This window comes from Strix uralensis, chromosome 1, assembly GCF_047716275.1.
Source record: "Strix uralensis isolate ZFMK-TIS-50842 chromosome 1, bStrUra1, whole genome shotgun sequence".
Taxonomy (NCBI): Eukaryota; Metazoa; Chordata; class Aves; order Strigiformes; family Strigidae; genus Strix; species Strix uralensis.
Window position 1 is genome coordinate 53280298 of NC_133972.1, and position 24772 is coordinate 53305069.

Genomic DNA, 24772 nt, shown 5'->3' on the forward strand with positions numbered 1-24772 from the left:
TGGAACTGGCTTTAGATGGATGCAGATACCGAAAGACTTGGGGCAAACTTTTCCATCTTAGTAGGCTTGCGTGATGAGCTCATGCATATTAACTTCTCCGCCCTGGAGAAAGCCAAGGTTCATTTCCATGAACATGCGATGTATGAACACATACATGAAGGGGCGTATCGGTAGGCGGTTCGGGAAGTCTGTACACCCTGTAGTACTCAGCCAATGAGGAATCAGGGGAGGGAATTGGCGGTTGGGAGAAAGGGATATAAACCATTGCATGATGGCTGTTAGGCGCGCCCACTTGATGGGGGCGCCCGGTCTTGCAAGAACGTAATAAAGAGTGCTTCACACCGCATCCTGTCTGAGCTATGGATAATTGGCAACTGAGCGTTTCTCACACTTTGTAAACTGGTATAAAGACAGCAGATTATCTTTCCAAATTATGCAGTTTTCCTTTCTAACTAATTTATGTCTATATTCCAACTGTATATATGCATTCTAATATATATTTGATTGTCAAGAAAACTAATACAGTTACTATGAAGATTAAATTCAAACCTTTGTAAGTCCAGTTCCCCAGAATGAGCTAAGATTTCTAAGGATCCTATACGAAACCATGATTTGGCAAGACGTAGCACTATTGCACCTTAAATACAGACACATGTGTTCAAATGTAAACAGAGTATCAGCAAAATAAAACAGTTCCATAGTAAAAGCTGTCATGTGTTGTTTCTATAGACACAGACTTTAAATATGCATAGTTAAACTGGTATTTTTGTAAGTATGCTCAACGCATAACAGATGAATATGTATATTACTTTACTATACAGAGATTTTAACGATAAAACTTAATTTGCTATACCAGCAAACACGGGCAAAATTCCAGTACTGCATTAATACCAGAATTACTCCAGAGATGCTAGCAACAAAGAAAATACCAACATAAATAGATTTTTCCCTGTGCTGTGCCATCCCATTCTTTTTCAAAGCAGGTGTAGATGATGTAGCATCATCTGTGGCACAACCACAGTAGCGTTCCCACCGTCCTAGCATTGCTGTTGGAACAGTGGAAAGGTTCCCTAGTTTTCAATATCGTTTTTGTAATGGCAAGTGAAAATAAAAACTACACCCCCTACAACACATATGCCACAATCATATCAGACCTGTTCATAGGGCTTCACTTCTTTAACTAAGATATGTTTCAGACTGATTTTCTCAGGAGAGGTTTTCTATCTCAATAAATGAAATTAAGCCTATTTAGCACTTTTTATTACATATATATGACATTCAAATTTATTTTTGCAATGGAGAATTAAGTTACAGTGTTACAACATATTATTTTGAAATGTGTTCATTACCTCTTTCTTTCTTAATATTTCCATTGTAAAACTGATCTCTCCACACATCATCATCGCTTACAACTAAGCTGTAACAAACAAGAAATGAACATTAAAAAGTTATCTCAGGAAAAATAATTTACAATGAAGATCAAGTCATATTTTATATAACTTTATTTCTTTGATAAAAAGAAAGATCTTTTTGCTGGCATAGCTTTGTATTTACAAGGCAAACAGTAAGCTGAGGCTTACCAAGATTCATTAGCAAGATGCATTTATTTTGTATTTATACAGTGTTGTCCAATTTCCATCACTTACACTGTTCTTGGGGAAGGGGGTTGCATTCAAGAGAAGTACTACATTCATTTGGAACCTCAGTGACGGCTTAGTGTGATGATAACAGTAAATAAGTCATAATTTTCCTAAGGACAACAGCAAAATTAGAAGGACAGAGAAATTAGCAACCAAACTGTTGCATCACATGGAGGTTGCCCTTTTCCGTGAGTCAAAACTGTTGTCTCAGGAACTTTGGGGACAGATCTGGGACCCTTAGCAATCAGGAGCTCTTCAAACAGTATCAACACAGCAAAAAAATCATAGCTTTAATAATACATTATAATTATCCCTTTCTTCTTCACTGCTACTTGTACTTGGATTTTTAAAAACAATCTCAGGTGGTAGATGCCCCCCCATCCCTGGGAACATTCAAGGTCAGGCTGGACAGGGCTCTGAGCAACCTGATCTAGTTGAAGACATCCCTGCTTATGGCAGGGGGGTGGGACTGGATGACCTTCCAATGCCCCTTCCAGCCCAAACCATTCTATGATTCAAAATAGTTGGGTAGCATGCTATTTGAAATCTAATGTGGCTACTTACAGGTGCTATCTATTAGGTAGTCAAAGACTGCACAGAAGACAGAACCAAACTTTCCTTGGAGGTACACAGAAAAGAACAAGAGGCAAACCTAATATTCCATTCATAAATATGACTAAAGGCAGTCACAGAATTACAACAGAAAATTACAGACAATCACAGAATTACACAGAAATACAACAGAATTACACAGAAAACCAACTCCAAGTCTGAAATTTTGAGAGTACACTAAAGTCTGGTTTTACATACTTTAGCATCAAAATTTTAGAAATAATTTAGTTGGACCAAAAATGAGGAGTATACATATAAACATAAATATGTACAAAAAAATCATGAAAAGAAATGATTTGCCTGAATTCTTACACAGCAACGGTAACCGTGGCTTTGAAAATAAATGATGATGATGATGTTTGGTATTTTTGAAGGTATCTAGTAGCTATCCAAACTGAATGTTCCCTGTTGACTGCAAAGAACAGGCAGTGAATTGTTCTAGAAGGAGGGAAAAAGTATCTAGAAATCAGTCTGCTGCTGTTACTGGAGCTGTACTGATACAAGCAACGTTAGGAATTTTTTTCAAAAAAAAGCTCTTTTGGAAACAATCATGTATGATTGGTATGTCTGTAGGATTACATACAAAAAATGCTGACATAAATGAGATGGAAGAAGAAAATCCTAATCCTTCAAGAAAAATTTTCAAAAACAGGGAATGAACCCCAGACACTAACAAAATATTGTGTTAATCAGAGCAGTAGGGGGCAGGAGTCAGAATAATAATGCTACTAGATTTTACTGTTTTGAACAGACCTCTGCCAGAAGAGTTGTTTCTTTTTGACTATGTAACTCTTAGCAGGGTCTCTGCAAAATTCCTGCAGAATACCAGCACTTCTCTTATTACTGACAAAAAAATCCATGGGGGCATCAACATTTGGTTAGTTACTAATACAAGTTAATGGACATGTACCACTTAAGAGCTGGCCAGATAGCTGAGCAGCCACATAAAGATACCTACATTCCACTATAAAAATAATTTCCAAATGGTTCCTGTAGTTGGTAAGTACCATTACTTGAGAGAAGGCAGCAGGAGACCAGACATACACTCAACCACAGGAAACTGAGAACTGAAATTGCTCTTACACCAGAGAAGCTGGAACAGCACTCACAGAAGGAGATGGATTATATCCCTCCCTGTCCCTGGCTCCAGTTTAAGGGCTGCACTTTACACTCTCAAGTGCCCTGCTTGCTGTTTTGCATGAACATCAAGCCCTGTGCAAGTAAGGGCCAATCTGAAAACTATGTATATTGGCTCACATTTTTTACCTAATGCATAACACTGCTCACTTGTAGTCACAGTATTTCACTAAAATGGTACCATATGAAGAAGTGTTCTTTATCCGGCAGTACAGTCATGAACTGTAGCACCCCACTGGGAATGCAGCACTTAAAATTAATAGAGCAAACCAACCTGCTGGGTGTTCTGGGATAAGCCACAAGGCATTTCCCCACACTTCTGCCAAGACTTGACAAGACCTCTGTAAGTGCATCCCACCAGCTTCAGTACAACAGCTCCCCATTGGGAAGAATACGGATATCAGCTGGGGTTTTTCCAAGTGAAGTCTTGCAAACAGTCTGGAGAGCTTGTACAGCAGTTAAAGAGAGCCAGGCCTTTAACCAATTTGACAGCAGAGAACTAAAGCACACTGTACTCAACAGAATTTGTGCACAGTTAAGGAGTAATTTCATACTGTTTTTGCACTGAACAATTTGTTGAGACGACAGCAAAGAAAGGCTATAACCTTGCCAGATGCTTTCCTGCTGATATTCAGACAGATTTAAAGTTTTGTGTTAACAGCCCACAGAAAATGGTCTCAAGGTGAAGTCAGCGAATAAACTATCAAAAATGTCATTTACAAACACAGCACTTCAACAGAGCAAATGTGATAGAATTAATGCTAGAGAGATTTGCAGACACTTTGCAAATGCAGACACCTTAGCCATGTGGCAGCTGAGTACAGGCCTTTTCTGCAGAACATTTACTTTCTTTAAAGCCTGAAATGCTGGAGTAGACATGAGACTACTTGGAACACAAAACGAACTTGACATTTTAAACACGATCATCTGAAAAATTCAGTTTACTGAATTCTGAGAAAATCACCCAAATGAGTGAATGTATTAGTCTTCCTTGGTTCAAACCGAATTAGTTTTAAATTATTTTTTTACAAAATCTCCCTGTCTGCTCAAGAGGTGTTTGCACAAATAAGGAATTGAGAACAATTACCTACATTTAGTACTTCCTCCAATATTAATATCTATTCATCTGACAGACAATTTTCCCTACCAATCTTAAAAACTGCAACTAGATGACTATGACAACACAGAAATAGCCACTTTCAACATTTTCCTACTTGGCCTGATTCTAGAAAAATTTATCCAAATGCTTAACGTTAGTGTAATAAAAGACTCACTTATTAACCATGTAGAATGTATTAATAGACTCATTGATTATCCACGTACACTAAAGGTACTATTATTTACAGGGCAGGAATCTAGTCCTGCTGTTTTTCCAAGTCTTTTGGTGAGCAACAAGGGAGAGAACAATTTTATTTTTTTAAAGAGAAGAAAATCTTGATTGCAGTATCAGAAAAGCTGGAGAGGGGAGTTAGTGTCAGGTAGAATCACTCAATCTAACTTCCACTTTTTACTTTCTTTACAAAATGAACCAGATTTCAAATTAAGGTAATTCAGTCAAGACAGTCTTCCAAGTGAGCAACAGCTGTTCACCCCAAGATACAGGCAGTACACAGTATCTATCCTATTTAAACAAAGCAGTACTTTAAAGCATTCCAAAGACAAAAGTGAGGGACATATTTTGTTCTGATTGCATACATACGAAAAGAAAGATCTATCCTCTTGGAAACTAACTGTCCTGCTTTATTGATGCTCACTGAAACTCAAGTCACAAAATTACCTGTAAATTAAGATGCTGTGAAAAAGAAAAGAGAAATACCTAGCAGCTCTGCTTGTAGGAATTCCAAGATAGTGCATGGCCTCACTACACAAAAATTCTCGCACGGAAGAGCGAAGCACAGCTCTTCCATCACCATTCCTATAGAGAACAGAGAAATAAAGAACAGGTCATGAAATCAAAGCCATTTCAAAAAGAAAACATCCAGTTTTGGTGTACATAGATTAACTGCACTTACCTGGAGTATGGGGTCTTTCCTGACCCTTTTAACTGTAGTTCCCACCTCTCACCGTGCCTACAAAAACACCATTAGCATTTCTAACAGCACACCTTGGGCTATGCATGAATCAGCTAAAGAATACAGAGTTTAATCAGTCACTTAAAAAGAAGTCACACCTGTTTGTATATACTCCGATCAAGTGGGCTCTTCCATCACCCAGCTGACCTGCCCAGCTACCAAACTGACAAAAATTGAAATCAAATAATTTTCTTACATCATTTATAGCACTTATACTTGAAACAGTACAAATTACATGTAGGTTCTCTATAATCTACACAATATAATAGCACATTTGCTCAGGTAGTCATTATCCCTAAAGCTGTATTTCCACACTTGCACCAATAATGAATCAGAAAACCACAGAAAAAGAATAATGCCAGTAATCCCCATTTTTTTCTCTACCTTCCAGCTATGAAGTACAGCTACAGCCCTGTCTCTTTTGTATAATGAGCCTTTAAACTGACAAAGCTTGTAATTTATTTTTTTTAATTGGAAATTACAAATCAAATTCTACCATTCTTTTCCTTGAATAATCTTACCCATTTCAATGAAACTTAACTCAGTAATCATGGTATTGAAATGAGCCTCTGTCTTTCTTCACTCCTCTGAGCTGGTAATACCTATCATGAATCAGAGCTTGTCAGGCTGCAGGGGTGCTAAGCAGACTCCACAGCTAATGGAAGTTAAAAAGATAGTTTGCTTCTGGCATAAACAGAAGCAGAGAAAGTAGACATGGTACCGTGAAAGAATGTTATAGTTCTCTTCCATCTGCAGCCCCTTATGAAGAACAAATATGCAATCAAAATGTTAAGTGTTCATATACTTACAGGCATTATCAAGGTATAATTCACATGAAAAGACCTACATAATCCCACCTGGAAGAACGAGTGCCGTAGTTACCTGATGACCCCCATACCTATGGGCCAATGGAACTGACCCAAGCATCACTTTCCCACCACTGACGAACTGAAGAAAATCAGATGTTCCTTTGACAGATCTATCAAGATCCAAAATATTTTCAAGAACTTGCTGGAGAAAAACATAATACAGATGGCACCTGAATATGATCAAATTTTCATTGGTAATGAACATGTTAACTCTACAGATTTCATTATTAAAAGACTTCTCACAATATGTCTTAAGTGTTCTATTTGTTTAGAGTATATATTGATAAGATGCTTCCACAATAAATAGCATATGAATATTAAAATATATTTTAGTACATGCATCAACAATCTCTACTAATTAGAGAGGGGCAAAAAAATAATAGCCAACCTCTGAAACAGCTACAAGACGAACTCTTGATTTAAAAGGTGTAGGATAGACAATTGAAAAAATGCAGTTTCTCACATTACGGACATAGTTTTCCTGGATCACATCAACTGGAAAAGAATCTGTAAACATGAAACAGACCAGAAATGTTTTTGAAAAAACAATTATTAATTTCATTCTTAAAATCTTTCCTCTTAAATCCTATCAAAATACTTCAGAAACAGTTAAAACCCTACTCTTTGCCACAACCTACATTAAGCTTGCATGAAAAGCAAGCCCAAATAAATTCCGGATTTTATTCTGTTTGGGATTTTTGAAAAGAAGGATTGAATTCTGCAGTTAAAGAAACTGCTAGGGCATGATAGTTTTAAAATCTAAAACATATTTAAGTAGAGTCATTTAACTGTGATTAGAACAGTCTCAGGGCAGTTTTATATTGCAGCCAGTTCTGTGCAACCTGAAAAGATATTTGTGTGAGACAGAAAAGTTCAGCTACCCCCACAGCTGAATGTAGTGCGACAGATTAAGTCACTGTGCACCAGTAACTGGTATACAGTCCATATGCTGTGATGATCACCAAGTAACCTAAGAAACCAGTTTGAAGTCTTCTCTGAGTAATGTAAACAGAGAATGAAAGGGTCAGAAGATGCAGTTCTTGCTGTAGCATAACATATGTACTCAAAAGATGTGCTTCGTTCTTCCTTCAGACCTACTCCGTACCCTGATCCATGGTAACAGAAGACAATCTTAAAACACTGGACTGTGTGTTTTAATATCTTTATGGATTTTTGCTTGCAACAATCTTACGATTCCATGTTAATTATAAAATCCCAGTCCCTCATAGTCACCGTTTTGTAAAAATTGTAAGGTCTCTGGAGACTTGCTGTTAGCCACATTTCTCAATACCTCTTAACGACAAATCCTGTTATAGCCAGCTGCCACAAGATTTATCACCGTTTATTTCTTAATACTTGCAAGTAATTGCATCACCCGAAGAAGTAATTTATCATATAAATTATCTTTATTATTGCAGGCAATTTTGTATGCCTGAGAGTTATACTGCTTTGTGTACCACAAATCAGGTGTCAGGTTATCAATTTTGCACTAACACGTCCCACCATTAACGATAAGCAACTAATACCAAAAAAACAAAAGGGGGGGGGGGCGGATAAGTAGCTCCTTATGGCCAATCTAGTTTTAATTTTAAAAGTAGTATTCGGCTGCGTATATAAGGTCTTCACTTAGTCATTGCTTTAGTAGCTGGTACCACCCACCCCGCCGGAGCCGCGGCGCTGCACGGGCCGTACCCCGAAGGCTGCCGGAGGAGAGGCGCCATGCGCGGAGGTCCGCCGCCCCCCGGGGCCGCCGGCAGTGCCCCGGCTCGGGGTGCGAGGCGTTGGGGGCGAGGGGCGCCCGGCAGAGCCCGCCGGAGGCGCCCAGCGGGGCCGGGCACCCGGCCGCCCAGGCCCACGCCAGCCAGGCGGCCATCCAGGGGGGCCACCACATGTCCTCCAAACCTCGCCTTCAGCGCGGCGCGTCGGTAGCCGGCTCGAAGCCTCCCTCCCCTCAGCAAAGGCCCCTCTCTCATATCTCTACACAGAGATGGCGGTGGGGAGCTGGCGCCTTCCCCCAGCGGGAAGGACAGCGCGGCTCTGGCGGAAACCGCCCTCCCCGCCCCGACAGGGCCGGGGCCGGGCGGGCCGCCACCCCCACCCGCCCGCCAGGCCGGCCGGCGGAGCCGGATCCCCGGTGAGGGGCGGCAGCGGCCCAAGCCTTGTCCCCGCGCCGGGTGCGGGGGCCGGGCTGGGCTGCGCCCTCCGCCGCGCTCAGCGTCCCGCGGGAGCGGCGGGAGGTGAAGTGAGGCCCGGCGGGCTGAGGGCCCCCGCGCCCCCCCGCTCGGATGTCCTCCCGCCGCCCCTGCCGGAGGGTGGTGGCGGTTCCCGACTTCCGCGTCCGGGTCGCGGCGGTGCCGGAAGGCGGTGCCGGCGCGGCGGGGCAGGGGGACACCATGGCCTTGCGCTGGTGGTGGCGGTGTGGCGCCTCTTCCCGCCAGGCGCCGCCGCTCGGCTGCCCGCCGCGCCTCCGCCCGCCGGGGCCCGCCTGCCGCACCCCGCCGGCCCCGGCCCCCAGCGCGGCGGTGAGTACCGGCGGGCGCCTGGAGGTCACCGGGAATGAATGGGGCGGGGGCCCGCGCGGAGCCGTTCTCGGCCCACGTCTTCCCTCCCGCCAGGGAAGCGCGAAGGCCCGAAGGCGGCTCCGGTGTGTGAGGGCGGGCGGGCGTTTCCCTGCCCGGGGGGAACCTTGCAGGGGGCGGGAGCGCTCTCGGTGCAAGGTTAAATATTGGCCGCAGGGTTTTCAGGGCACGATTGGTTGCTGTTGTGGGGAGGATCCTCTCGGGAGTCTTCTCGGGGTGGGAGCAGGGAAAGCGGTTCTCGCTAGTGTGAGATTTTCCACGTGTTTGTGGCATTGTGAGTTGTAATGGGGGGCAGTTCTCTCGCTGCATTCACATAGACCTTCCTCACAAGGCCGAGCTGCTGTTCTAACCAGCAGTAAAGTGTTGCGATGTGTCCAACATCGTGTACAACCGAGTCTTACCGTGTGAAGCATCAGTGTAAAGGAGAGAGTCTGTGTCCTCACCGAAGGAAGAATAGGAAGAGATCAGCTATTTCTTAACAACAGAAAACGGTGAGAGGTATGAGGGAGTGAATTTAGGAAGGTCGTGACTATAGGGCTAGGCACTGAGGTCAGACAGCCATGAGTGGCAAACCTGTGGTAAGTTAGGGTTCCTCTTCTTCCTCTCCTCCCCTCATCGCCTTCCCTGGCCTTTTTTCATCCTGTACACAAGGAGGATGGAAGGGTGCCCTGGAGCCGTGGCGGTGCTCTTGATTTTCTCCCTGTGTCCAAGGAGAGACTTCAAGCTGCATACAAGAGACACTGAGGCATGAGGAGCAACTTGGGGGAACTCTTGTCCAGTTATAGGTCTCCTTGAGATTTTCTGTGTCGGCTTTTGGAGAGGCAGTTTGGTGAACGCATGGATTGCCATGATTTCAGGCAGGGTCAGGCCGGCTGAGACCCTGAGTCAGCATGCACTCCAGGGCAGGGCTGGGTAGTTCCTGGCAGTGCTGTCAGGAGCAGAGTAAGAGGTGCATTTCCCTTCTCAGCCTATCTCTGCTGGAATCATGTACCTGGGACTGCGCCATCCCGCAGGCTCCTGGGCTCGGTCTGCAGGGAGAGATCACTGGAGAGATTGCTAGGTTTGGAGGTGAGTTCTTGACATCTAGCAGGGAAGATGTCAGGCAGGTGTAAGTTATCATAAGAAGCATGCTGAATTAAAATTGCTTCAGGGCAAAACAAGGACGTGTTCTTCTGTCAGTGTATTAGTTTATGGAAACAGCTCTTATCTGTTCTCTGTGCCTTGGCTGGTGCAGTCCAGATGTATCAGCAAGACAGGGCATGTTTGAAAATTGCACCTTCCACGAGTGCAAAAGCAAAGTTCCACGACAGCAGTTCTGGCAAGTTAAATGATAGGCCTTCTGGGCTGGTCCTGTGAGGGGAGAAAGTCCAACACTCCTGAGTGGAAGAGTCAGTTTAAGTCAGAAGCTAATGTACATATTGGCAGTTACATCTCACATGATATGGAAGGAAATTATGAGACTGTCTTTGCTGCTGGGTTGTTAAAATGGAGAAATAGAGCTGTGCTGATGAACAGACACTTGGTTTTTTTAATCAGATGTCTTCTGTCAGTTTAAAGTTACTTTAAATTAACCCTGATTTTTCTTTGTGCAGTTGTGTCACTTTACCCAAAGAAGTTCAACTTTATCATTTCCAAAACTACGTAATATATTTTGGCGGTAAGTTGGAGATTTGTATTGGTGTGTAATGGGTAAAGACATAGTGGGTGAAGTGCGTAGTTACACCTGTGTGCTGTAAGCTTTGAAAATAAGGTTATTTGCTCTAGTACATAGTTGGATATTTCTCTGTAGGCTGCTGCTATGGTGCTGAGTCTGAATCTAAGTCCTCCATCCTCAAGAGCAATGGGCAAAGCAAGAATGCCCCAAGAAAACCCATATGGTTCACTTTGAAAAAGGAAACAAACATAATAAGAGGCATAAACTTCAACTCCAGTGAAAATAAAAAGTCAGGCCTAAGCCTGATGCATCTTAATGCATCCAGGTGGAGCTTTCAGACTTTACTGATGAACTTTCATAGCATCATCATGCTACTTGGAAGTATTGATTTAATTTATAATTTGTAATGTAGCTGGGTATGCAAAGGAGAATTTTCAAATCCAAGTCAGGAATATTTTTCCAGGAGTATGCAGGAGAGGGAAGGAAGCAACAGAATAATGGTGCTACTGGAAGATGACGGCTTCATCTCCAAATATACGCTATACTGTCAATAGTGGTTCAAAAGGAATACAATGAGAACAGTGTAGTTTTATGTGTCTCAAAAGACTTCTGTAATCTGTTAAGGGTGGGGTGTTTATTGTTTGCCAAGTGCTACACTTTGCCAGCTCCCAAAAGTCTATGATCGTCACTATGTAGCTGTGCTGTCCTTGCACTTTATTAGCTGGCTGAAAAGAGTGTTTTGATGCCTTCTGCTTGTATTTTATCTATTTGGTTAAATTTTGTGTGAGGGGAGAGGAGGAGGAGGAGGAAATGCTTTGAAATGTTTCTTTTTGGGGAATTAGGGAAAGTTTGCTTTTAACAACATTATCCTCTTGAAAAACACTCTCACCAGATTTCAACACACAAGTACATCCCACTTGTGCAGCTGCAGTAAGACAGTTAGTAATGAAAAATACCAAGACCCTTTTCAACTTGGTAGAAAAGACTTGAAGAATCTCTATGAAGATATTAAAAAGGTAAGGGATTTTGGTGACTATTCTGGGATGTTTTGATGATTCTGATTTTAATAGCAACCATCACTTTGGAGGATAGTTACTGAAAGAATATTATTTATGTTTAATGAACAGCTGTCTGAAACTTAAGCTGAAGGCAGAGAGCATTTCTACATATCTTGTAGAACCAGAATGCATTTTTTTTTTCTCTCCTGATATACACTGCTGGAATACATTATTTATGTTTCAAATTACTCATAGTAATTTTAAAAACAAGCTCAGCTTACTTCGGGTATAATGAATATGGAGATACGGAGAAGGCTGCGGTACTCAACGACTCTTTTGCCTCAGTCTTCACTGGCAAGTGCTCCAGCCACACCACCCAAGTCACAGAAGGCAAAGGCAGGGACTGGGAGAATGAAGAACCACCCACTGTAGGAGACGATCAGGGTTTGAGACCATCTAAGGAACCTGAAGGTGCACAAGTCCATGGGACCTCATGAGATGCATCCTCAGGTCCCAGGAGAACCAGCGGATCAAGTGGCTAAGCCACTATCCATCATATTTGAGAAGCTGTGGCAGTTCAGTGAAGTTCCCACTGACTGGAAAAGGGGAAACATAACCCCCATTTTTAAAAGGGAAAAAAGGAAGACCTGGGGAACTACAGGCCAGTCAGTCTCACCTCTGTGCCCAGCAAGACTATGGAGCTTACTCCTGGAAGCTGTGCTAGGGCACATGGAAAATAAGGAGGTGATTGGTGACAGCCAACATGGCTTCACTAAGGGCAAATTGTGCCTGATGAATTTGGTGGCCTTCTATGATGGGGTTACAGCATTGGTAGATAAGGGAAGAACAACTGATGTCATCTATCTGGACTTGTGCAAAGCATTTGACATTGTCCCACACAACATCCTTGTCTCTAAATTGGAGAGACGTGGATTTGACGGATGGACCACTCAGTGGATAAGGAGTTGGCTGGATGGTTGCACTCAAAGAGTTGCGGTCAACAGCTCGATGTCCAAGTAGGGGGAGGAGTGACAAGTGGCATTCCTTAGGGGTCGGCATTGGGACTGGCGCTGTTTAACGTCTTTGTCAGTGACATGGACAGTGGGATTGAGTGCACCCTCAGCAGGTTCATCGATGACACCAGGCTTTGTGGTGCAAGAGGTGGGCTCGTGCAAAACTCAGGGGATTCAACAAGGCCAAGTGCAAGGTCCTGCACATGGGTCAGGGCAATCCCAAGCACAAATACCGGCTGGGCAAAGAGTGGGTTGAGAGCAGCCCTGAGGAGAAGGACTTGGGGGTATTGGTGGATGGAAAATTGACTATGAACCAGCAATGTGCACTGGCAACCCAGAAAGCCAACTGTATCCTGGGCTGCACCAAGAGAAGTTTGACCAGCAGGTCGAGGGAGGTGATTCTGCTCCACTCTCCTGAGACTCCACCTGTAGTGCTGTGTCCAGCTCTGGGGCCCCCAACATAAGAAGGGCATGGACCTGCTCGAGTGGGTCCAGAGGAGGCCACAAAGATGATGAGGGGGCTGGAGCACCTCCCCTGTGAGGACAGGCTGAGACAGTTGGGGTTGTTCAGCCTGGAGAAGGCTCCAGGGAGACCTTATAGCGGCCTTCCAGTACGTCAAGGGGGCCTACAAGGAAAGATGGGGAGGGACTTTTTATCAGGGAGTGTAGTGATGGGATGAGAGGTAATGGTTTTAAACTGAGGGAGGGTAGATATAGATTAGGCATAAGGAAGAAATTCTTTCCTGTGAGGGTGGTGAGACACTGGAGCAGGTTGCCCAGAGAAGGTGTGGCTGCCCCCTCCCTGGAAGTGTTCATGGCCAGGTTGGATGGTGCTTTGAGCAACCTGGTCTAATGGAAGGTGTCCCTGTCCGTGGCGGGGGCGGGGGGGTTGGAACTAGATGATCTTTAAGGTCCCTAATAAAAATAAAATTAAAAAAAAATACTGGCAATAATGGTATACATGCACACTGCTTTGCGTATGCTAAACAGATTTGCTTTGTGACTTTTATGCTGATACATTCTTTTCCTTTTTATAGGAATTACTTGTATCTACAGCAGAACTTAAGGAAATGTGTGATTATTACTTTGATGGGAAAGGAAAGGCCTTTCGACCAATGATTGTGGTGCTAATGGCAAGGGCTTGCAACATTCACCATAATAATTCCAGGTGAGTATGTGGTAATATATCATACTTGAAATTTATCATTCTTGTGTTCCTGAAAAATTTCTAGTAACTTAATGAAAATAAAAAGGTCCTCACTAAAACCTGAATTTAAGTTCCATCATGAAGCTGTATTTTTGTAGTTAGCAGTGCAAAAGGAACTACTGTGTTTATTACATGCTTCCATGTGTAAAATTGTGGACTATGCTGCAGTTGTAACTGCTGATGGATAAATAATGTTGCCAAATTCTGATTTTATAAGGCTTTTAGTCAATTTTATGTTCTTAGATAATTTCTTTTTTAGAACCTTTAATACTCCTTGTAGCTATATGAACTTAATTAAAAGTATTTTTCATTTGTAGCCACTCCTGTAGCTATTAAACTCTTGTCACAGGTAATAACTTCGCTGCAAGAAGAGACTTTCATAGCTGTTTCTGTAATTATGCAGAAGAGCCAGTAAGCAGGTGGTATGATTATATTCAAAGCTGTGAGATTCAAAACAGTCAGAGATTTTTCTTTTCCCCCCTCTAGGAGCAAGTTTCTACAATTTAATGTAAGATTCTAAGCTTAGAGCTGGTGTAATCCTCATGCTCTTCAAGTTACTTTTCTTTTGAAGGTGGTTTTAACTGAGCAGAACATCATGCTTGCCCTGCACTCTCTATCACTCCTTGTTCTGACTGATTGCAGACACTTCTCTCCACACGTTCCTATCAGTTACATTTGCATTTTGAGGAAAGATGTTGGCTGGAGTGTTTTCTTCCTTCCAGCTATGCTTCTAGTCTTCCCTCATATAGAATTTCAAATATGAAATCTTTGGTCCCTTGCCAGAAGTATTCCTAGACTAATTTATCAGTCTTAAGTGATTTCTCTCAGCTCTTGCATCATTTTTTCCTTAGTGGTAGGTTAATGCCTTGTTGGACTTGTTTTCCACCTCAGAGCACAGCATATATTTTGCTGCTTGATACAGCACCCGTCCCGGTATACCCTCTCCTATGTGAATATAATTTCGAAGGAGAAAGCAATACCTAGTTTATCAGAGTCCTGTCCTCTGTGTTCCAATTCCTTTTGGTTTAGGAAAATGTTGTCCAGGATTAATGAACTTTGCTCCAGCCTGATTCTGTTCTCCGTTCAGTACTGCTCCTTGTCATTGTGTTAGAGGTAGCAAAAGGAACAATACTGGTTGTAGAACTCCTCAAGGATGTTCTTTGTCACAGCACTGATTTGCTTAATATTTTCAGGAGTGGTCTTGACATGAAAAGTAGGAGCGTGATGATGGCACTTTTTGATGACAAAATCATTCTTGATGAGTGACCATCTGTGGTGGAATGAAAGGAAGTACAATAAAACAAAAATTTCTGCTTGAGCTTGGAGGCTCATGAGTGTCCCATTAGGGCGTAACCCCAGTGTGATTTGCATCTACCTTCTCTGGGAGGGATGGACTGCAAAGATCAGGGAGAATGAAGGAGTTGTGGTCTACAAATTTATCAGGGATAGGGGTGAAAGAGCTATTTAAGACAAAGGGCAGTATTGCTAAGAGGGTGGAAACTTAGGAGGAGACTTTTAACAGCTGGGACAGTGGGTTTTTGGAGCATTCTTCTAGTCAGAATAACAGGAAAAATGGTTTTGTCGCAGTCTAGTGTGTAGCATGAAAAGCTTATAAAGGAAATTATGTAGTGTACATGCAATACTGAGAAGGCTGGAATTGATGTCATACAGTGTAGGGAGTGAGCAGTGAATCAAAGACAAGAAGTAGCTGTAGAAAGAAGTGAATTTGCCTTTCTGTGCTCAAAGCATATTCGCTGTCTTTTGACATACGTATATGCTCATGAACATATTCTTGTCCATGCGTTATGCTGTCTTGAAACCATCAGGACCAATTTTGAGACCTGCCCTATGCCAGCAAGAAAGTGTGATCTCAGAGTTCAAGTGCCACATATGCCTGAGGCAGGTGTTTGCTTTGCAGTAGCCAATCCTCAGCATAAGCGCTCTGATTTATGGATGCCCGTGTGGCAGCTGCCCATGGCAGCTTTTGTACATCTGTTGCATCTCCAAATTACGTTTAATGTTTAAAAGCCTCCTCATTAATCTGAATGTTCCTTCTGTAAGGACAGACTGAGTCACTATCTCTGTCATGTTTTTAGAAGGAAACTCTGAGTAGGGAGAACAGAAGGAAGCAAAGGAAGAGAATGAAATCCCGGGGTATTTACCTTTACCTTCCTCTTCTTTGCCTCTTGCCACTTTTCTCTAAGCCTATGATTGTAATTAAAATTCACATAAGTTTATACAAGTCTCCAGTGTACTGCTTTTTGGTGCATGCATGATGACCAGTGTCCTTTGAGGGTTGAGTAGGTCATGCCAAAAGAATATACTTTCATATTGTGGCTACCCACTTACTGTGAGTTGATGAGTTTTATGGGCATTTTCTTCTCTTGTTTTTAAGCTTCTTGAAACAGGCTGTGTTACACTTGCTTTGTATATACATAACTTCCAGTTCACACTCATACTGGTTTCATTATTGTTGCTTCTTAAAGCAGCATTGCTTCCAGGTGACAAATTTTTCTTCCAACTTTTTACTGTTTGTGAGGAAAATTGTATATGCAGAGGAGGAAACACTGCATATTTGTAACTCTGCTACTCTGCTATGGACCTGAGGGAGGAAAATACTTGCTTTCCATTCTGCTTCTCCAGGCATTTTTTTTAAGATGTTTTTCCTCTTTCAACTTGTCATTTCCCTTAAACCATTTTATCATTCTTTCCTCAGTTAATATTGATTCTTATCCCAGACTTGTTTGTCTTTGTTGAAGCTTTTGTTCCCACATATGTAATCAAAGATACTGGCCACATCTGTAGACTTGTGAGGTGAGCCAATATCCTGTGCTGTTCATCCCTAGCACTTTTTTATTCTGCCTCTGGGGTTTGTGTTACTGATGTTGAGTTTCTGCTTCATCTTGCTGTCATTTTCAACTGTCATATAATTTGCTGGACCCAGAATGCTTTACCTGGTCTTTCATTTGTTTTGGTTTTGTGGGTTTTTTTTTTCATTTTTCTTCTGTGCAATATTAGTAGAAAAGGTAATACTCTTCCTTGTTTGGCTGTTAAAATAACAGAACACAACTTTGTAAGGTTATTGGTCCTGATCTTACGAGGCAGTTCACAGAGAACTCTTTGTCTTCACAGAGCCCCACTAGGATAGCTGAGACTTCTCAAGTGAATGGAGAGGAACACCCAGGTAGCTCTGCTTAGAGGTTAGGTGACATGATCATTTACGTTTGAATTTGAGGAAGGCTCGGTATTTAGAATGCCCTCAGCAGGTTAATTGTCTTTCTAGAGTGAGGTCACTTTATTATAGTCATAATAAGGAGAATGACAGTTCTATAAAGCATCTGAACTACAGTCAAAAAGATGAGTGTCTGAAGCATTCAGATTGTTCTGTGCTGGTATGTTGTTTTTTTCCCTTGAAGATGCAGGTGTCAGAGTCCAACCCTGAATCCTTAGGTCCCTTGGGCAATGGCTTTGTGTTTAATGATAGCAACTTAGCTTTGTGCAAGAGTGAGAATTGTTGTAAAGAGTTTAAGCTGAGGTCATGCAAAACCTCAATTTCACACATCCTCTGGCATTTCTTCACATACCTGTGTGCAGAATTTCACAGAATCACTTAGCCTGACTGGACCTAATGTTTCTGTTTAGGGTGTATTCTCCAGAGGCATTTGCAAATAGGAGTTTTTATTTCTATTTCTACAACCAAAATGAGAGACACAAACAAATAAGAGAAGGCCAAAGAAGTGCAGAGACATCTCAATAGAGAAAATAGTGAGCGCAAAAGATTTAGGGGGGAAAAAAGGGAAATAAATGCATCGGAATAGTGTGAGAAATACTAAAGTATAATGACCTGGCTAAACTGGATAGAACAGAATTTCCGAAAGATACGCGGACCTGCCAGCAACCTTAGTTCTCTTCTCTTTCGCTCCTCCAAATCAGGGTTGTCAGATGCCTGTACTGTATGCTGGTTTTCAGCTCTTCCGTAATTTGCTCCCGTGTTAACACATCCCGTTCTCTACGCTTTCCCTAGTTTGCAGTGCTCTTCCGTGTCTCACATTGTGTTTCTGAAATGTTCATTTCTTTCAGCCACAGGGGCTTAACAGCAAAAACTTACTTTGAGGAGTGTGGTCATAACACAGAAATTTTGCAAGTTCTTTTGCACGTTTCCTGTCTTTAAACTGGCAATATATACTTACTGGCAAATGCATTGCAAAACTTTTTGTTGTGGGATGCAAATGTGTAAATTGTGTTGGTTTGAGTAATGTAGTCATGTACTCCCCCTGCCTTTTTTTTTTTTTTTTTTTTTTTTGAAGAGGGATATTTAGAAGGAGAGCTGTGTTTGGTTTGGATTTTTTTAACCTATAAGATCAGCCTTGGTCTTGTTCAGTGTACATGAAACAAGTTCTGTAATTTAAAAGACCACAGGGTACTGTAGGTCTATAAAAGTTTACCATGGAATCAAGCAGGGAGTCCTACTGAAAAATAGAACATGATCAAGGACTTAAAAATGAATATAAGGCATGTGTAAAAAGATAAACTTACAGATGTATAAAGATTTTGTGTAAATATATGTCATCTTGGGGTGCCTTTACTTTGAGAATGACCTAAAAATGGCATCTTTCCACTTACTGGATTTGTGGGGACCCAGTTACCTACTGACTTAAGTTACTGCTGCTTTTTGCTTTTGTTTTGCAGGAGTTTTGCTTTTGTTTTGCAGGAGAAGCAGAATGCAAAATGGCAGGGAATGAGAAGGATCCTGTGTTTTCCCTGAAATAGACATGCTTTGATTCAGAATTACTCTCACAAGATGTTTGTAGGAAACTATTGCAAAATTTTTTGCCAGCGATGGGAAGAACCTTGCTTGAGACCTTGCAGAAATAGTTGTTTAAAAAAACCCTTTCAGGTTAAATTGTCACGTTTGATATAACATTCTGGGAACCAGACACATGAACCATGAGCATTCCTATGCCATTTTTAGTCATTGTCAGAGATGAAATGCACTATAATGCAGAACTTTTCAAAACTCGCTTTTGAAATGTCTGTCCTTGTGCTGTCTTCATTTTCTACTGAAAGATTTTGGTATGTCGGTGAGTCTTGCCATTTACTGCTACTTCCCAGCAGGAAGTCCAGTCTGCTGACATAATTAATGAAAAAGGGAGTCCCCAAAAGGAGACCTGTGCATGAAAGAGGCTGGAGACCTTTACAGTTTTTTGAAGGTAAGTTCTGCTACTTGGTAACAATAGTTTATTTTGGAAAACTATTTGCACTGAACTAGCATTTGACTAAATTACTAGACCACAGTAAAACTTACCTTCAAACAACCGTGAAGGTTTCCAGCTCTTATTTTCTGTTGTTTAAAAGCCAGTTTTCAGAGCCTATGAGCCACACATTCTGCTATTGTTCAGAGTGTAGAACTCCCACTGACAGCAATGCAGAGTTTTGCATAGAGGTAGGTGTCAGAAGGCAGTGTTATGTCAGCAGACTGCAAGATGTTCTTTCATTTTGTGATTAATCACTAGATTTTAATAGACACAGGGAATGCAAGAAGATTTGAAATGCCCTTCAGCTGAGCTGAAATTACTATCTTCTGTTTCTCTCAGTTCTTCTGTTTTGCTGGAAAATAGTGTGATTTGCTCCTTTATCTGTGTACCAGAAGTAAAGTATCTACATATCAGAAGTAATTTTTTCTTTTGTCGAGTTTGTGGCATATTTTTAACGTCCATGTGGGCTTGTTAACAGCTATAAGGCAAGGCTGAGTGGGATAGCCATTCCTGGTATCCTGCATTCAACCCATGATGAAAACAGGTAGAAAAAAAGTTGGATACTAGGGTAGATGGTCCTTTGTGTGAGCTAGGTTGGCTTTTTTATGTTCAATTTGCCAACCTTGTTCCCTAGATAATTGCTTCTATGTTCTTCCATTACCTTCTTTTCACCTAGTTTAAAAAATAAAGTAGGTGTGAACTACTGAGAGTTGAATCATCAGTGTTAGAACTTCCCAAAGACTGAATTTCAGTAAGCCTTAGGTAGTTAGTGTGACTGCAGTGTAAGTCCAGTTAATTCCTCAGGCTTTTGAAGAACCTCTGAGGTCTTAAAGTACTCAGATAACATAAAGGATAAGGTCCATGAGTTATGTCTTTCAGATGTAGGATACAGGTTTCTGTGCCTGCTGATCTCTCCAGCTTGCTGGTTAGTAGAGTTAGCCAGCTTTGGAGAGTTTGTGATGCTGTGTCTTTCAGGTAAAGCAACACAAAGATAAGGGAAACTTAAAACTCACCTGCAAAGCTACCTGGCATTCTTTTCTCTGCCATTTTCCAGATTTCCATCTTCTTGGAATCAAGCATCCTCAATGCTGTGCTATTTATTGCAGTCTGGATTTAGAGGGATTAGAGTGAATAACTCAAGAGTTTTGCAGTACTGTTAATGCAGCAAGGCAGAAACAGGCCTAATAAGGATGGAAATGTCCCATTGCACTTACTGTACTAACATGATCTTACTTTTTCTCATCTTCCTAATTCCAGGTGTGAAAGATGGGGTTCAGACCATGGAAAAAGCTGCAAAAGCTGTTTTCAGAAAAACATTTTTTGTTTGGTTTTAGTAGAGATTTCTTTTAGTGTATTGCACCACATACAATTGGTTTAATTATTTGACAGTTCTTGTTTTTTATTTTAGGGAGGTGCAAGCAAGCCAGCGCTCTGTGGCCATAATTGCTGAGATGATCCACACAGCTAGCCTAGTTCATGATGATGTTATTGATGATGCAAATTCTCGCAGAGGAAAAATGACAGTCAACCAAATCTGGGGAGAGAGGAAGGTGAGTTTGCCATTATGGGCAAGACTTGCTGTTGAGTTTCAGCAGAGCACAAATACCTAGGGTTTTTGTCACATTATTGTCCCCAGGCACAGTCTTGGGATATGCCAGGAAAGGTTTGAAGAGGTGTACACAGGTTGTGGGTAAGACAAACGTGTGTTCCTCTTCTGAACTGTGGGAAGCGTTAGATAATGTGTGATTGTAGAGTGATTCTTACTGATTTTATGTTCCCTATGCTATTCTCTGCAGTGCTGTTGGAATACTTTGAACTTGTACCTCATCCAGAACACTATATGTTACTCTGATTCAGTAGTAAATGCAAAACGGTTTTCAGTCAGCATGAAATTTTTTTATTTTTTTGAGAGAGGTGTTTCTTCATAGAGTATTAAAAGGAAGGTCTTAATCAGAAAATGCAAGAAAAGAAGTACGCTGCTGATGCATCAGAATTTAGCATAGCAACTCAGAGCTAACAAGGCATAACAGTCACAACAGAATGGTCAAATACAGAAGTAATGTTCAAAAAAACTTCACAGGCAAACACATTCAGATAATTGCATACAGGGAGGACAGTGCTTATATAGAAAATTATAAACAGCACTATAAGATAGGAATTTTAAAATGCTTTGAATTTTAATATTTGGTTATCTTCTGTTTCCTCTCTCTTACAAGGAGATCTGTGTGCTTTATGTAGGAAAATGATGTGATGTGAGTAGACCTGCCAAATAAAGGAAATGGTATTGTCTGTACTAGCACTTACAGGAAAAGACTTAAAAGATCAATTATTTTTTTTTATTCTTAGGCTGTTCTAGCTGGTGACTTCATCCTCTCAGCTGCTTCCGTAGCTTTGGCACGAATTGGAAACACTACTATCATCTCTGTTCTAACTCAGGTGATTGAAGATCTGGTGCGTGGTAAGGTTTTTTTCTATTTTTATCTTCAGATTTGCTTGCCTAAGCAGTAAACCCACAAATAAAAACTCCCATCTGTGCAATTCTTTAGGTGAATTCCTCCAGTTGGGTTCCAAGGAAAATGAGAATGAGAGATTTGCTCACTACCTCGAGAAGACTTTTAAGAAGACTGCAAGTCTTATAGCAAACAGTTGTAAAGCAGTATGTACGTCTGTCTCTTCTAAAGTTAACATACCATACTGTAAGCTTCACAGCTAAACTCCTAGTTATTGCTGTTTTCTCTGGAGACCCTCCAAAGCAAACCCTTTAAATGGTATTCTGCCAGAATGTGAATGGGTTTGAGATTGCATTTTATCGCAGTTCAGCTGTGTAGCCTTCAATATTGGCTTTCACTTTTTCTTTTCTGTTTTATATTCAAACACAGATTTATTGTTATCCTCACTTGAATCAAAATAAGTTTACAGTGGCAGCCTTTAATTTCTAAAATTCTGCAACTTTGAGACAGTGTTTTTAATCTCAGTTGATAATTCTTGAGCCTGTAATTTGATTTTAAGTCTTCTTTGACATCTAGTCCTACTCATTGGTGCTGAGTGAGACCTTAAATGATAACAGTGGGAGGAAACAACTATTTGTGCATACTCTACATTGTGAAAGAGCAGAAGCATGTACTTCTTGATTTGTCTGGGGTTTTAACTATTAATTGCTATAACCCTGTCTGTCACTCAGATCTGTTATTTCATTACAGAAAGATCTGATGCAAGATGGATGTTCTTATTCAAAAGACATGTTTAGTTTTAGTGCAGAAAATGGAGAAGGTGGGCAAAAATTTCACCCCAAAAGAGAGTTACAATTTTTTTTTAATTAAAAGCAGTATAGCTGGTGTATGCTATAGCAAGAGGGAGTTCTAAGAAAATTAAACTAAAAATCTGTGCTAGTGTTAAGTCATCCTCCTTTGTTCTCACAGAATTGGTACATTTGTGCAATAGGGAGCAGTTGAAAATTGCTTAAATCAAAAGGATCATATAGAATGAGACACACAGATTTTGTGAGGAGGGAAAATATCTTTCATTCTAGTCAGAGGAAAGAAATTAAGTCTTCTGGATTGCTCATATTAATGGCAGTATAACCCTGGCAAGAATTTCCCTTTGCAAGTCTTCATTTATATTAGTGGGCAGTTGGACTAGTAAGGAGCATCACATTATTCTGCTACCCCAATAAAAACATGCAAGTTTTTATATTCACTTTGTCAGTCTTCCTAAAAGAAGCTTCACAGATAGAAGAAGAAATCACCTTCCCACTGGGTGGATTCTCCTTACAAAGGTGCTATTTTGAGTTTTTTCCTTCTCATAACTCGCAAGAGTTAAGGATTTAAGCACTTCCCTCCAAATTGTGGCCGTGATGCTGGAGAAAGGAGTGTTTGGCTGCTTTTCTTCTAGTGGTTGTTCTGAGTTGTTCTGTTGCCGAATTACTCTTAATTTTATATGCAGTAAAATTTATGTTATAAATGAAAAACAGGAGAAAGGTCTGTCTTTATGGCAAAACCATACTTATTGCACACAGTAGCAATGACTTTGTGTATATATATGTCTCCCTCAGTTTCTTTCTGCGTGGAGTAGGACAACTCTATTGATAGCAGTGAAAAGGGGATTTTCTTTTTTGTTTGGGATTTGTGGGGGTTTTGGAGGGGAGTAGGGGTGTTGTGGGTTTTTTTGCTCAGATAGTTTTGGCTACTAAGGGAAAGGATGGAATCAAGGGATTTCTGTTTTCTGTAGTGAAAATGATAAACAGGATCATCAGTTCTAGCTTGAAAGGAAATTCAGTTGGGGAATCAAGAGTATTCACATCTTGTTTTCAGGGACAAAGCTAAGGAGAGAGATTATTGGTTTTCAGAACATCAGTTACAACCAGGCTAGTGTGTCATTAGAAGCAGTTCAGTTCCTGTTAATGACAGAAAAAAACCAGTGATTTGTTTCTGTGCATAAATAAGATAAAAGTATTGACTGGAAAGAACATGTCAAACAAGTTCAGGTGGCATCTTAGAATTCTACAGTGTCATGCCTTAGGGATGGAAAAGTAGAGTATTCCTGGAAAAATGTCTAAACGAGGTAATAGTTAGTCTGTCAACACTGGTCTAGTCACTGTATTAGATACCTTCTGCATCGCCAAAGCATTACCGCATTTAAATCAAAAGTCCTTTAAGTTACCAAAATAATTTTTTAATGGACAGAACAGTCTGTTCAAGATGTTAGAGCCATCCTAGTCTGCAGTTTATTTCTACAATAGTTCTGCATGGGGGAATGTTACCAAAGTTGCAGTCAAAGTAATACATTGCAAAAGGAAATGGTGGCAGATGGCCCAGAGGGTCACTGAAGCTTTAGTTACTGAAAGGCATTTTTCAGAGAAACATGAGAGGTGACTTTGGTTCAAGAATTCAGAAACAATAAAGCTGAAGTGGAATTTCAATTAGTCATCAGGCAAGCTGGAGACGGCAAAATAAGCTGAGCAGGTTCTCTTTCTGTCTTTTTTTATCCTGCTGTAATGTGAATTCCTAACCCTCATAACACTGTTTATATTTTGCACAGCATACTTTCAGAAGAGGGATTAAATCATGCTTGTTTTAAGATAAGTGAAAAGTTGCACTAGAGATTCTTGATTCCTCTATTACGAGAAAGCATGCAGGCTCCTTGTGTAAAGCAAGGCTGCGTATAGAAGGTCTGCCTTAGGGACTGAAGAAGAGGAATAGTCTGCAGCTCTGGATCTACCTGTGCGCTTCTGCTTTAACCAGTTCATAGTCTGGTGTGTGTGCAGGGCTCCGTCAGAAAAACCTACCAGGGTGTGGAACTGGTGTCTAGGAAAATAAGACCTCTGAGCCCCACCAGCAAAACTGACACCACCCCCCCCCCCACCCCCCAACTAGGCATGCAGACTACCGTAAAGTCCAGTCACAGATGTAGGGTGATAGCACCGGTAACATCAGATATTACAACCAGTAAATTTCCTTATTTATTACTTAAAATACAGTAACTCCTTTGGGGATATTTCTTCTTCACAATGTTTGCTATGAAAAAGATTAGCACAAATATATCACAAATATTCAGGCAATTGATTTTCACTTCTGTGAAAGTACAATTCTTCATAAACAAGTACTTGGTTAACATGTTAAAATACTAATTACTTGAGAAAAGATCAAACACATGAAAATGGAGACTCAGGACAAAATAGTTGTCTGCTGGGGGAGGCTTCTGCTGGGTAGACATCTTCCTCTCCCAGGTAGGTCTTTA

General features: G+C 41.2%; 2 protein-coding genes across 6 annotated transcripts in view; one reads left to right on the top strand and one right to left on the bottom strand.

The window, feature by feature from the left end:
- Positions 1-8622, bottom strand: part of LOC141942721 (protein nucleotidyltransferase YdiU-like) — a 27552-nt gene extending 18930 nt beyond the window's left edge. For 2 of the 3 annotated variants that reach the window (XM_074866577.1, XM_074866586.1), the window contains exons 1-8: positions 8023-8622; positions 6719-6837; positions 6344-6472; positions 5560-5624; positions 5402-5458; positions 5206-5304; positions 1350-1417; positions 550-637 (exon numbers count right to left, since the gene is read on the bottom strand). In XM_074866577.1, coding sequence (XP_074722678.1) covers positions 550-637; positions 1350-1417; positions 5206-5304; positions 5402-5458; positions 5560-5624; positions 6344-6472; positions 6719-6837; positions 8023-8221 — 824 coding nt within the window. In that variant the 5' untranslated portion in view covers positions 8222-8622. The remainder of the gene's footprint in view (positions 1-549; positions 638-1349; positions 1418-5205; positions 5305-5401; positions 5459-5559; positions 5625-6343; positions 6473-6718; positions 6838-8022) is intronic. The other variant, XM_074866595.1, reaches the window with a different exon arrangement.
- The window catches only part of PDSS1 (decaprenyl diphosphate synthase subunit 1), a 25208-nt gene continuing 8919 nt past the window's right edge, over positions 8484-24772 (top strand). Inside the window, exons 1-7 of one of the 3 annotated variants that reach the window (XM_074866609.1) lie at positions 8484-8852; positions 10502-10566; positions 11456-11579; positions 13612-13742; positions 20445-20586; positions 21383-21494; positions 21583-21692. In XM_074866609.1, the coding sequence (XP_074722710.1) occupies positions 8616-8852; positions 10502-10566; positions 11456-11579; positions 13612-13742; positions 20445-20586; positions 21383-21494; positions 21583-21692 (921 nt within the window). In that variant the 5' untranslated portion in view covers positions 8484-8615. Of the gene's footprint in view, positions 8853-10501; positions 10567-11455; positions 11580-13611; positions 13743-18893; positions 18992-20444; positions 20587-21382; positions 21495-21582; positions 21693-24772 lie in introns of those variants that run through there. The other 2 variants (XM_074866617.1, XM_074866625.1) reach the window with 2 other exon arrangements.